The sequence below is a fragment of the Myotis davidii genome, unplaced genomic scaffold, assembly GCF_000327345.1.
Source record: "Myotis davidii unplaced genomic scaffold, ASM32734v1 scaffold608, whole genome shotgun sequence".
NCBI classification, from domain to species: Eukaryota; Metazoa; Chordata; class Mammalia; order Chiroptera; family Vespertilionidae; genus Myotis; species Myotis davidii.
In genome coordinates this window covers 3,176,815-3,191,690 of record NW_006300025.1, presented here as the reverse complement: position 1 = coordinate 3,191,690, position 14,876 = coordinate 3,176,815, and the positions used below count along the sequence as shown (strand labels likewise).

General features: G+C 41.0%; 1 protein-coding gene and 1 pseudogene across 1 annotated transcript in view; one reads left to right on the top strand and one right to left on the bottom strand.

Annotated features, from left to right (window-relative positions):
- Positions 1-4,118, bottom strand: part of LOC102768981 — a 9,395-nt pseudogene extending 5,277 nt beyond the window's left edge.
- The window catches only part of RALGAPA2 (Ral GTPase activating protein catalytic alpha subunit 2), a 270,837-nt gene that overhangs the window by 77,362 nt on the left and 178,599 nt on the right, over positions 1-14,876 (top strand). The window contains exons 16-17 of the mRNA XM_006776151.2: positions 9,386-9,523; positions 11,532-11,629. Of these exons, the coding sequence (XP_006776214.1) occupies positions 9,386-9,523; positions 11,532-11,629 (236 nt within the window). The remainder of the gene's footprint in view (positions 1-9,385; positions 9,524-11,531; positions 11,630-14,876) is intronic.

The following is a 14,876-nucleotide window of genomic DNA, read 5'->3' as shown; positions in this document are numbered from 1 at the left end:
TCTATTCTGTCAGATATAAGTATTGCTATCCAGCTTTTTTTCATTTCCATTTGCCTGATAGATATTTTTCCATCCCTTCACTTTCAGTCTGTGTGAGTCCCTTGTTCTGAGGTGTGTCTCCTGTAGACAGCATATATACGGGTCATGTTTTCTTATCCAGTCAGTCACTCGATATCTTTTGATTGGAGTATTTAATCCATTTACGCTTAATGTTATTAACAATAGGTACTTGGTTGTAGCCATTTCTGTGCTTTATGCTTGTGTTCCTTCCTCCCTTTCTATTTCTTCTCTTTACAGCATTCCCTTTAGCATTTCTTGCATTGCTGGCTTTGTAGTAATAGACTCCCTTAGCACTTTTTTTTGTCTGTGAAGCTCTTGATTTCTCTTTCAGTTTTGATTGATAGTCTTGCTGGATAGAGTATTCTTGGATTCAGTCCTTTGCTTTGCATCACTTTGTATACTTCATTTCTTTCCCTGCTATCTTGGTGTGTTTCTGTTGAGAAATCATTTGATAATCTGATGGGGATCCTGTATAGGTAACTCTCTGTCTCTCTCTTGCAGCCTTTAAGATTCTCTCTTTGTCGTTAACATTTGCCATTGTAATTATTACATTGCTGAGAGTTTTGTGTGTTTTTTTAAATCAAGAAATGGTGTTGGATTTTTGTCAAATGCTTTTTCTGCATCAATTGATATGATTGTGATTTTTGTCTCTCAGTTTGTTTATGTGATGTATCACATTTGTTGATTTCTTACCATTATTTTACTTTATCTTATTTTTTCTTTTTGCCACCCTTTACTTCCTCACTTATCCCTTTTTCATCCTGTTACTCTTCTGTTCCTGCTTTAGTTTTTCTCCTTTCTTTTTTCCCCTTGTTAAAAATTGATCTCCTTTATCTGCTTGATTGCCACGTTATTATTATTGTAGTCTATGTTGGCTTACTTAGATATCTAATTTCCTCTCCTCTGCTCCAAGTCCATGCACCATTCTCTTTGTTCACTAGTCATTTTTTTATGCTTTTGTTTTTCCTCTAATCTCTTGTTCTCTTCTTCTCCTAATTGCTTAATTATTTTCATTCACTAAACTCAAGCCTATCTGGTCTCTCCTCTATTCTCCTTTTCCAAAAACAGATGAGTTATAGATAAATAGATTAAAGAAAAACATTTTTTTTGTCTTTTTATTTTTTAATTTATTGAGTACTTGGTTTTTCACTTTTCTTCTTATCCACTCATTCTGTTTCTACCTCCTCTATACTGAATCGCGGCCATTCCCCTACTCATTCAATTCCTTTACCTTACTTTCTGGAAATAAGCTCTGCCCATACAGATTTTATCCCCTCCTTTTTTCTAGGTATTTGTTGTTTGCATTTTTTGGTTTATTTGTTTGTTTTGTGGAGTTGTCTTCCCATATATGTATACTAAAGGCCCGGTGCACAAATTCGTGCCCGGGTGGGGTCTGGCCGGCTAGCCCTAATTGGGGCTGATTGGGCCTGGGCTGTTGGCTGGCCGGTCCTATCCCTGATCGGGTCAGGGGGCAATTGGGAGAGGGGCAACCAGGGGGAGGGGCTGCGGGCAGTTGGCAGGCCCGTCCTGCCTCCGATTGGGGTGGGGGTGGTGATTGGGGTTGGCCCCACCCCCCGGTCAAACTCTCAGTTGAACTCTCGGTCGAACTCCCGGTTGAGGGGACAATTTGTATATGAGCCTTTTATTATATAAGGTATTTTCCCCCTTCTTTTTTCCTTTTCTTTTCTCTTACCTTTTTTTCTTTTTTCAATATCATTTGTGCTCTCTTTTCTCTGGTGGTCACTTTTATTGGGGTTATCACTGTTTTGAATACATTTGTGTTTTGTTCCCTCTGTGTCATGTCTTGTGGAGTTGTATTTTGTGCTTTTCAGTCAATGTGTTAGAGAGTGAGCCACATAAGCAGACACCCTGAGAGGATACTCCATCCACGAATGGGACAATAACACTCAAGACCAAATTGCACCAACAGAACCCCAATACCCCAAGTAAGGGGCATCTCTAGAATAGCCAGCCCAGAAGACTTGAGAGATTGCACCACTGGGTCCCACAAAACATCCTAGATCAGTGGTCAGCAAACTGCAGCTCACAAGCCACATGTGGCTCTTTGGCCCCTTGAGTGTGGCTTTTCCACAAAATACCAACTTCTGCGCATGGGCCACGAAGTTTCAATCGCACTGTACGACTAATGAGTTTGCCAACCACTGTCCTAGATAATAAAACCATACTATGCAAATTGATCAAATGGCTGAATGACTAGTCGCTCTGATGTGCACTGACCACCAAAGGGCAGATGCTCAACGCAGGAGCTACCCCCTGGTAGTCAGTGCGCTCCCACAGGGGGAGTGCTGCTCAGCCAGAAGACGGGCTCATGGCTGGCAAGTGCAGGCGGTGGTGGGAACCTCTCCTGCCTCTGTGGCAACACTAAGGACCACTTGGGGGATGCCCGTACACCAGGCCTCTAGTCTACTATTTAAGACAAACTCAAAAAAATATGGGTGACATAGTGTGATCTAATATCTAGAAACAAATACAAAGGAACAGAAAAATGGGGAGACAAGGAAACAGCCCACATACAAAAGAAAAGGAGGAATCACCGGAAAAGGAAGTAAATGAAATGGAGGCAAGCAATTTGTCAGAGAAAGAATTCAGAGCAATAGTCGTAAGGACACTGAAAAGGATGGAAGACAAATTCAACATGTGTAAGCCTTGTGTAAGAATCAAGAGGGAATGAAGAAGAATAAGGAGGAAATAGAGAAGGACATGGCTGCATTAAAAAACACAATGGAAAGTATCAACAGTAGACTAAAAGAAGCTGAGGTCCGCCTCAACAAGCTAGAAGACAAGGTAGAAAAAAACACCCAAACAGAGCAGCAACTGGAAAAAAAAAAACTTAAAAAGGAGGAGAGCCTACGGGTGCTTTGGAACAACAGAAAACAAAACAACATCTGCATAATAGGGGTGCCAGAAGGAGAGGAAACTGAGCGAGGAATAGAAAACTTATTTGAAGAAATAATGACAGAAAACTTCCCTGCTCTTGGGAAGAAAAGACTCACATAAGTCCAAGAAGCACACAGAGTCCTAAATAAGATCAACCCAAAAAGACCAACACCAAGATACATCATAATTAAATTGGCAAATACCACGACAAAGTAAGAATCTTAAAAGTTGCCAGAGAGAGACAGAAAGTTACCTATAAGGGATCTCCCATTAGACTATCAACTAATTTCTCAACAGAAACACATCAGGCCAGAATAGAATGAAATATACAAAGTCATGCAAAGCAAGGGACTGAATCCAAGAATACTTTACCCAGCAAGGCTATCATTCATAATTGACGATAAAATCGGGAGCTTCACAGACAAAAAAAGGGCTAGGGTAGGTTTTTGTTTGTTTGTTTTGTTTTTTGTTTTAAATCCTCACCTAAGGATATGTTTTCCATTAATTTTTAGAGAGAGCGGGGAAGGGGTAGAGTGGCAGAAACATTGATGTGAGAGACACATCAATTGGTTGTCTCCCACATGCACTCTTACTGGGCCCAGGGATGGCACCTGCAACTCAGGTATGTGCCCTTGACTAGAAATCAAACCCTTGATCCTTTGGTGTGTGGGCCGATGCTCTAACCACTGAGAAACACTTGCCAGGGCTAGTGTCAGGCTCTTTAATATGAGTGGGCTTATTAATTTTATTGAGAGGTTGTTGAATGTCATCTTCAACCTGCTTGATCTTCCTAGATTCATTATATAAAATATATTGAGTACATAGTACAAAGTGTGAGAAAAGGCCAAGAATTGTATGTATACTTAAAAAGCAGGAAATTGGGATAGGTAGAATTTCAATTTTTTTTCCCCCCACTGTATCAATTAACAGTCAACTGCAGGAATAGCTTAGGATACCAATAGCACAACAGCCCTCACAGCACTTTTGCCAATCTGACAAATAGATAGGTAAGAGCTCTGACCATAAGTTTCAGCAAGCATTCTCACCCTCATCCAGAGCTTGGGTGGGCTTGTCATCCTCATCCTCTCCGTTTTCCCACTGATTCGTGCTGAGGTAATTGGCATTTTAGGACATCAAACTGCCTCAGCTCTGTAGTAATTACAGAGCCCATACCATTATCTTGTGGCTGTTCTGTCGAGAGGCTGAGTGGAGAGCATTGCATATCAGTCCTCAGTCTTAGAGTGTACTTTCTCCACTGGTCAGCACACTAGAGTCTTAAATTTGTGCTCCAATTTAAATCCTAGTGTGTCAGCACATCTTGCTAACCTGTTCCTAAATATCTAGAGAAAGGTATATTTACCTATACATAATATGCAGACCCATCTAAATGTTAACTTTCTGGCCACAAGTTTTTTACTACAAAAATGATTGCTAATATTTTTTTTTGTTTAAATCAACATTGCTTCTTTTACAGAGAGGAAGGGAGAGGGATAGAAAGTTAGAAACACCTAAGAGAGAGAAGCATCAATCAACTGTCTCCTGCACACCTCCTACTGGGGATGTGCCCGAAACCGAGGTACATGCCCTTGACCGGAATCAAACCTGGGACCCTTCAGCCCACAGGCCAACGCTCTATCCACTGAGCCAAACGGGTTAAAGCAACATTGCTTGGTTTTGTTTCTAATCTATATAACTATTCAACCCACCAAATTGTGTTAATATTTATACTAAAAGTATTAAAAAAAAAAATTCCTTGCCTTCAGCCACTATGATTTCTTATTCTGTTCCCTTTGTGACTCTATTTGGCTGAAGCAGAATTTTGGGAAAGTCGAAACCACCTGTAGGCCATAAATGTGAATAGCTATAGTAGCAAACATGTGGGAGGTAGCATTGACAGTTTCTGTGATTGCCCTTTTTCTCTTTTGTGGGAACAATTCTTTGCAGTTGTTTTGCAATCTTACTGCTTTTATATTGGGATATTTATTAGTCTATAGCAGTGATTTTCAACCTTTTTCATCTCATGGCACACATAAACTAAAATTACTAAAATTATGTGGCACACCAAAAAATGGATTTTTTGCCAATCTGACAGAAAGATAGATATAGTTTTGATTCATTCATACTAGACAATTTTTGTTGTGTTGGCAGCTGTCATATTTTAATTTGACACTCTAAGGGAAAAGAGGTCAGTGCCCCTGGCTACAAAGGTAATTGCACGTTTTAAAAATTCTTGGGGTACACAGTTTAAACCACTGGTCTATAGTGCTTACAGGTCATGCACATGGTCAATTTTCTTTTAGGAACATTGTAATAGCAGTAATTAGAGAACCTGTGATCTTCCCTCATCTAAAAAGAGGCTCAATGGGACCTAATCGAAGGCCTCACTTAGCTGCTTCTGCGACTGGTTCTCAGGCTCCCAGGTAGCACCTCTTCGATGGTCAGGAAGTGCTATGTCAGGGGTGGGCTGACTCACCTTTGGGCTTTGGGGAAACATCAAAGTGCTGAGTTGGTTTATATCTCTTGTGGTTTTACAGGGGCAGGTTGGCATCTGGTATTGTGCGCAGTGCTTTAAAAGATAGGAAATTAATATAAATTTTGCTTATGAAATCCAGAATTTTGGTTATTGGAGAATAAGTCTCACTCATTCTTTGAAAAGTGGTCAGATGTCTGGAATAAATAGAAGTTTCTGAAGAGCTTACACACTTAATTTAATTTAATCATGCTGATTCTTTTCTCAGTGGGAAAAATGAAATTAAGTAATCCTTATTTGATCAGTTTTCTGGTGTTTTGAGTGGAACTTTAGAAAGCAATGGTATGGTGTAACATACTCTCAAGAAGCTAGAAAGTGCGTTTAAAATTAGGGCTATTGGATTAGTTATGCTTGAGGGGAAATGAATAATATGGAGAATGTGAGGTAGAATTTAGTTCTTAGAACTGATTCAAACAGTAATTGTGTTATATTCAAAACAGAATGCATTAGAATTCCCAGAATTTATAATATAATTATAGATTTTTTTTCTATTTTGAATATAGGATAATTCTTTTTTTTAAAGATTTTTTATTGATTTCAGAGAGGAAGGGAGAGGTAGAGAGAGAGATAGAAACATCAATTATAAGAGAGAATCATCAATTGGCTGCCCCCTACACGAGGGAGAGGTAGAGAGAGAGATAGAAGCATCAATTATAAGAGAGAATCATCAGTTGGCTGCCCCCTACACACCCCTACGGGGATTGAGCCCACAACCTGGGTATATACTCTGACCGGTAATCGAACCTTGACCTCCTGGTTCATGAGTCGATGCTCAGCCACTGAGCCATGCTGGCCAGGCAAGGATAATTCATCTTGATATTTTCATATCAGCATTAAAATGGTTTTAAATATATTATGAAAGAGTAATTGCTACAACTGATACTGATGGGAGTTGCTCTTTTTTAAAAATAAAAGGCCAGTAGAGGGAGCTCAAGACCTATTTAGTTTTTTGTTGTTTTGTTTTTTAAGAAATGCATCAAGAAAGTGTTTTTGGTGTTGATTTATTCATTTATACAAAACATATATTGAGTATATACTTAGTACAAACTGTGAGAAAAGCCAAAAAATGTATGCTTACAAATTGGGTAGGTAGAATTTCAATTTTTTTTTTCACAATGTATCCCTTAACAGTCAGCTGCAGGAATAGCTTAGGGTAACAATAGCACAACAGCATGTTTGTCATAGTTATTCTCCCCTTCCTCCCCATCCGCATCCTGGATGCTCCCACACTAACCACTTCTGGTGATTTCTACAGGCTTGGACTTTCTCCATCTGAGAAGCCCCTACCAACAGTTTTATAAAAATAAAGTCTTAAGGTTGCATCAGGCCTGACTGTTGGGAAGGCAGACCAGCTGGTAATGGCAAGCTCTTCATCCGTCTGTTGTGTTGTGGACCAGTGGGGACACTTGAATTTGGAAGCCACGGTGCTGTGGTTGTGTTACATCCCACCAGATGGCAATGTTCTTTATCTTTAAAAAGAAGCTGCCAGTTTTGGCCCAGCTCTTACTTGTCTGCTCATTGTCCAGAAACCAACATCTACTAGTTTTTGGCATCAAATTTAAGTGAATAAAACCCACTATTCCTACTACCCATAAAAACAAGAATTATCCACTTGTTTTTTAGAGCATTACACAGCTCTTGGGCTCCCTCTACTGATATTGGATTAACAAGTAGATTCATTAACAAATATAAACTCTTCCCAGAAGGTTTCAGAGTCTTGCATAATCAGAATGAACAGTGCAAGAAGAGAGCCAGAAGGGGCTGGTTGCATGGGGCTATCTGGCGTCTGTTGCCTGATGCTGCAGAGGCTGGAAATAGACCTGTGAAAAGGACTAGTCCATGCTTGAGGGGGTGTGGGTAGATCACAGATAGGTACATTGGTCTTGTGTTTTTCTGAGGGCAGTGAACAGTTCTTGGTTGTTCCAGAGAAAAGCAGAGACATCCTGGAAAGACAAAGCTTTAATGGGTTTGTCTGCTCCTATACTTTTCTTTGTTTTTACCCTCAGTTTAGCTTCCTTTCAGTGAACTTAGACTGTGGCCCAGTACCCTGAATTATAAGTAAAGGATCACACAAATTTCATAGGTGTGAGGTCTGGTAACTTGTATCAGTGTACCTTAAGTGGAATTTTTATTTGGATAGCATAGGTAAAGTAGCACTCTTTTGCTGAAATCCTGTCTCACATGTAGAATCTTCATACATACAACTCCTTGGTTGGGGTGAACCCGAACTTTGGTTCATGGCTCAGATTAAAGGGTTATACAGACGCTGGCACATTGACAGTGAGTCTTGTTTCGGGTAAGGACTTGGGTGACACTGCCAGGTAACATGACACAGGCTGAGTTTTGATCAGTTGCTTCTTAGAAGGAGTGAAACTTTAGCTAATTAAATTTTTGGAAAAGATGCTGTTATAGTTATGTGGATGGAAAGCTTCATGACTACTAGTATGTGAGTAAGCGTGCAGTCTGGTGAGGGATGTTATGGTGAGGTTTACACGCAGAACCACATGGTGAAGTCCTGTAGTGGGGGTGCCCAGGCAGTATGGGAGGGGGAGGAGGGAACAGGTGTGAAATTAACATGGAGGAGTAAGCAGCGGGAGGCAGACAGCAGGTGCCAAGTGGGCTAGGGTTGCTGGAGACTAACGGGAGCGTAAGAGCCCCTTGTGCGGGGTCAGTCTGTGGGGTGCGATTAAGGAGAGCCCTGTATTCACTGTGAGGAGCAGGGCTTGACTGCACAATGTTGGAGGACTTCAGATCTTTGTTTTAAAGGGGCCTCTTTGGGGCCACATAGAGGATAGATATGGGGGTGGTAAGAAAAGGGGGACAATGACCAGTTAGGACAGTGATGGCGAACCTTTTGAGCTCAGCGTGTCAGCATTTTGAAAAACCCTAACTTAACTCTGGTGCCGTTGTCACATATAGAAATTTTTTAATATTTGCAACCATAGTAAAACAAAGACTTATATTTTTGATATTTATTTTATATATTTAAATGCCATTTACCAAAGAAAAATCAACCAAAAAAGTGAGTTCGCGTGTCACCTCTGACATGCGTGTCATAGGTTGGCCATCACTGAGTTAGGAGATTATTATAACAACCAAGGCAAAAGATGTTGCTACACCAAAGCTGTAGTTCTAGAGAGAGAAGGCAGTGTGATCTTCCAGGGCCTTGGGTTGTCTCTGGAGATTAAAGTGAACTGTAACAGTTTAGAATAAGCTAGGAGGGCACTCATTCTCTACAGCAATGTCGTTTGTACTAATGCTAGATGAGATTATCAGGCGGTCAGTAGTCATCTGTGGTTTTCTACTTTATATCATATATGTATTGAGTCTCTAAAAAGACCAGTGGATCATTTTTGTACTTTATTGATTAATTCAACTTTACATGTGGTGATATAAGCCATTAAATAATTATCATTTTATTTTGGACAGTTGTGTATTTATCCATTAAAAAATAATAGAGTTGGAATCCCCATGTTTCCTTTTATCTTCCTCTAGAGTGTGTGTGCGTGCATGCACACTGATTTCTACACCCCTCAAAAGTAAACCCATTCCATGTACCTCCTGGATCTCTCCTCAGCATGCCCATCCCTTAATTCCAAATAACTTTTGCAGTTCTCAACCATTTCTGTGACTCTTCCTCCCCCCCTCCCCTTCATTTAGATTAAAAATAAAATGCTATGTAGAACTTAAAAGAAAAATCTATTCTTAGAGTAGAATATTAGTGTTAGCAAGTATAGGAAACTTTATGATGCAAATGCACATTACCTTACTGCACAATTTTTGTGGGGAAAAAAGCGTATCTAAACCTATGTTTTTAGAATCAGTTGTTTTAAGTGGTGAACTTACTTAAAAAATTTTTTAAATACATCTCTCTGTGTTTTGTTTTAATGCCCACAGAAATGGAAGAATGCCAGCAGTCAGAAAACGCACCTGCCGTCGAGTCTGGCCTTCTGGTGGCGGAGCAGCAGCCGCGGTTCCTGCGGAGCAGCAGCACCCCTGATGTCACCGAGCCGCTGTGCTCCGAGTCCGCCCAGGGTATGGGCTTCAGTCACTGACACAGAACTGTAGTCTGGCTGGGCAGGAACTGCATGGCGCAGTGCTTTCCACATTTATTCTAACTTTATTTCAAAGGAATTTACTTTTTAAGTTTAATTGTAAGGCAGTGATTTCTGGCATTAAAATATGTTCACTATTTATTTCTAAAATATATTTTTATTGATTTCAGAGAGTTAGGAAGAGGGAGAGAAAGATAGAAACAGCAACGATCTGCTGCCTCTTGCACACTCCATACTGGGCATCAAGCCCGCAACTCGGGCATATGCCCTGACCGGGAATTGAACGTTGGCCTCCTGGTTCAGAGGTCAGTGTTCAACCAGTGAGCTACACCAGTAAAACTTAACTATCTATTTTAATATATTTATCTAAGTTATATTTATATATGTCCAGTGTTTTCCCAGTGTGGCACGTTTGAGAACTAGAAAGATGTCCAGAGTGGCTTGAGTAGGCATGAAGCCAAGAAGGTTACCCTCCAAGGTCAGGGAGAGCAGCAAGTTAGGTAGAAGGCAGGACAGGATTGGGCAGATGTGGAAAAGGCCATGAGGAGGCCATAGAAGTTGACAGAATGGAAAGCTGCCCAGACCTGTGAAAAATTTTATTATCAGCTTATAAACTTTACTGATGTTGAAAATAACTCGTAATAGCATTAATTTACACAGTTTCTCCAACAACTTTCAGCAACAACAGAGTGTGGAAAGCAAGGAGGCAGATGGTTAGACCTGTAAACAATAAATAATGTATGGAGTTTACAGTGAAAGAACATGTGTAGATTGTATCTGGTATCAGTGAACTTATTTATCATTTATCATTAATTTCATGAGTTATATTAAGAAATAAACCAACTTATTTGTCTACAAGTTATCTCACAGTTCTTAATGTCAGGGTCATGCTAACCTCATCAGATAGTAGGGAAGTATTGCCTCTTAACCAGTTAACTGCCACGATATTTTGAATTTAATGATAAAAGGTCCACTGCTTGCATCATGGTATACAAATGGTTAAAACCTCTTGAAATAAAACACACAGAAAATAATTTGAAAAATATATTATCTGAAAATTTTCTATTCTTTGAAAGGTTTGTGTAAGATTGTTGTGATCCCCCCCACCCGCAACCCCCCACTTATATATTTTGGTAGAACCTACCATTGCCTGGAGTTTTCTGTAGGAAGGTTTTAAAATACCACTCACATTTTAAAAAATATATTTTATTGATTTTTTACAGAGAGGAAGGGAGAGAGAGAGTTAGAAATATCGATGAGAGAGAAACATCGATCGGCTGCCTCCTGCACACCTCCTACAGGAGGTGTGCCTGCAACCAAGGTACATGCCCTTGACCGGAATCGAACCTGGGACCTTTCAGTCCGCAGGCCAACGCTCTACCCACTGAGCCAAACTGTCTACGGCAATACCATTCACATTTTAAAATCATTTTAAGACTATTCAGATTTCCCTTTCCTTTTTTGATTTTGATAAGTTTTTTTTTCTAGGAATTTGATCAACTCATGCATTTTTTTTTTCTTTGAATTTATTGGTCCCAGATTACAAATAAAATCCTCTTCTGATCTTTGTAATGTTTGCAGGTATTGTGGTGATAGTCTTTTTTTAGTGACTGATTCTGGGTATTTGTTCTCTCTCACCAGTCTTTATTCTCGAGAAGTACCAGCCATCTTCTTGGTTTCTTCCTCCTGTCAGCTCACCTAGCTAACTCAGACAGTTTTTCTCTGAGATCTCCTCCCCAAAGCCAGAACGGGTCTCCTCGCCCTTGCCTGTGCTATCCTAATGGGCCACAGTGAGTGGCATTCAGCCCTTTCTTTTAAAAGTTCTATGAGGACTTGACCCATAGGCTACCAGTTTGCCATACCTATGCCTCCTTTTTATGTATTTTAGAATATCTAAACTTAATAATTGCTTAGATATAAAAATATGTTACTGGTTTTACTGTCTGAAATATTCCTTCTCTTGATTTTTTTTTTCACCAAATCTCTAGGTCAAAGGATAGAAAATGTACAGAATTTGAGTCCTTCTGAGCCGAAGCCTATTCAAGAGAGTAAAGGACATGTGAAGAAAGAATATGAAGGAATAACAGTAAGATATTTTTCAACCAAATTTGTCATTAGAGATAAACATGCAAATTATTGGAACAATAAATTAATTTATTAATGGCAGTGATAGTTTTCTTTTTTTTTAAAGTTTTCCGTTTAAACAAGTCATAAGCCCATACAACTTCAAATTCTTTTAAAGTCTTACTTTCTGTATAAAATTATAGTCACATCACAAAAATAGAAAACTTAACATGAAGTGGAATTCACCAGCTGGTGTTTATCTGGCACTCTGTATTTTTAATCAGATATCCTTGCTTTCAGACATACATTCAGATTCATGGTTCTTGACATCATTTTAGGTAGTAGCCTCCACCTGGCATGAGTTGCTAGATAAGTAATTTTTTGCAAAGAGCTGATATGGTTTCTTAAGAATATGTAAAAGCATTTTTAAAAAACAAATATAAAGTATAAAGAAAAAAATTGAAAAGTAGCCTATTACTCATTTATGCAGATAACTCCTGTTTATTCATTTAAAAAAAATGTGGTATATTCATAGGAAACTCACACATCAGAGAAGGGTACAAAATAAAAACAGAAAACCTCTTGCTTAGAAGATAACCAGTGTAAAGTGTCTTTTGTCTTTATATATAAGCTTGCATATCTGTATTCTGTATGTATATGTGTATATTTCAATAATCACATAAACACCTACAAAACAACCACTCAGCTTAAAGTCTAGAACAGTGGTTGGCAAACTGTGACTCAGCAAACCGCGGCTCGCAAGCCACATGCTGCTCTTTGGCCCCTTGACTGTGGCTCTTCCACAAAACACTGGCTCTTCCACAAAATACGGACTTCTGTGCATGGGCCATGAAGTTTCAATCGCACTATACGTTCACGCCCCCACGTGGTATTTTGTGGAACAGCCACACTCAAGGGGCCAAAGAGCCGCATGTGGCTCGCGAGCCGTGGTTTGCCGACCACAAGTCTAGAACATTTCCAGTGGCACTGCTTTGGCATGTAAATTCCTTCCTTGTCCCCTCAGAGAGCAGCATTTTCTTAGCTTTGTGTTTATCATACCCTTCTTTGTGCACGCGCGCTCTCTCTCTCTCTCTCTCTCTGCCCCTCTCCCTCTCCCCACTATCTATATATATGAAAGCCTAAGCAACCGGCCAACTGGCCAGTAGCTATGACTCACACTGACCACCAGGGGGCAGATGCTCAATGCAGGACCTGCCGAGTGACAGCAATTTTGCAGAGTGCCCTCTCACACTCTGGGACCCCTCGGGGGATGTTGGGCTGCTGGTTTTGGCCCGATCCCTGCAGGCCAGGCCAAGGGACCCCAGTGGTGCACAAATCCATGCACTGGGTCTCTAGTCCTAATATATAAAAACCCTGGGTCCATCACATCTGCACCGACCAGGAGGTTCTGTCAACCGGAAGTCAGTCCTGCAGTCAGTCCTTGCTGCTATGGCTGCAGGCACAGTGACCCAACACTGACTGCTGAGGGGGGTGCGAATCAGGCCCAGAGAGAGGCATAAAGAGAGAAGCAGGGCCTGTAGCCTCTGTGGCAGCTGTTGATCAGCAGTAGCCTCTTTCTTTAGCTCCAGGCCTGGTCAGCAGCCACACCTCCATTTCTCTCCAGGCCTCCACCAGAAACTGCCCAATCAGAACCAAATCTGGGGGAACTGTGAGGAGCCAATGGCTGCCTAAGAGGCAGAGCTTTTGACCCTGACTGGCATAGAAACCAACCAATCAGAAACAAATTAGCCAGCAGAGGAGGGCAGTTAGAGGTGATCAGGCTGGCAGGGGAGGGCAGTTGGGGGCAACCAGACCTGCAGGGGAGGGCAGTTTGGGGCAAGATCAGGCCAGCAGGGGAGGGCAGTTGAGGGTGATATCAGGCCAGCAGGAGAGGGCAGTTGGGAGGGACCAGGCTTGCAAGAGACAGCAGTTGAAGGCGATTGGGCTGGCAGGGGAGGGCAGTTGGGGGTGACCATGCCAGCAGGGGAGGGCAGTTGGGGGCGAGATCAGGCTGGCAGCAGAGGGCAATTGGGGGTGAGATCAGGCTGGCAGGAGAGGGCACTTGGGAGAGATCAGGCCAGCAGGGAAGCAGTTACGTGTTAATCAGGCTTGCAGGGGAGTCGTTAGGGGGTGATCAGGCTGGCAGGCAGAAGCAGTTAGGGGCAGTCAGGCAGGCAGGCAGTCAGGCAGGCAAGTGGTTAGGAGCCAGAAGTCCCAGATTGTGAGAGGGACGTCCAACTGCCATTTTAGGCCCGATCCCACCATCAGTCAGACATCCCCCGAGGGGTCCCAGATTGGAGAGGGTGCAGGCTGGGCTGAGGGACATACCCTCCCCCACCCCCAGTGCATGAATTTCGTGCACCAGGCCTCTAGTACATATATATTTGCGCGCGCACACACACACTTTAGTTTTTCTTATTTTTAAACATTATAAAACTGATATTATTGCTTTATTTACTCAATTATGTATTTCTTTATTTAAATACATTTTTATTGATTTCAGAGAGTGAGAAGGAGAGAGGTAGAAACATCAATGATGAGAGAGAATCATTGATTGGCTGCCTCCGGCACACCCTATACTGGGAATCGAGCCTGCAACCCTGGCATGTGCCCTGACCAGGAATCCAATGTGACCTCCTTGTTCATAGGTCGACACTCCACCACTGAGCCATGACAGCCGGGCTCAGTTACGTATTTCTAAGATTCATCCACATTGTGACATGTAGCTGTAGTTTATTAAGTTTTCTCTGCTGTATGATATTTTACTGTGAATAAACCACAATTTATTTCTATTCTCTTGTTGGTGGACATTTAGATTATTTCAATTTTTTTAAATGAAGGATGCAGTTATACATATTCTTATATGTGTTTTAAGATCACATGTTTAAGTTTTTCTCTATGGTGGCTTTCTAGGAGTAGACTTCATGGGTCATAGAGTAGAATAATGTTCTTTTTTTACAAGATAATGTGTTTTCCAAAGTGGTTGCACCACATATATTTCTGCCAGCACTGTGTAAAGAGTTGCCATTCATCCACATTCTTGTCAACTCTTGCTTTGTCAGATTTAAAATTTTTGACTCAAGTGTGAAAATGGGATCTTACTTTTGAATTTTTCAGATTACTAATAAATTTGAAATCTTTTCATATGTTCATTGATCATGTGTGTGTCATCTGTGATATCCTTACCATGTTCCTATTGACTTGTCTTTTTCTCTTTAGTTTGTCCTAATTTTTTATATAGCCTGAATACTGAAACTTTTTTGGTTATT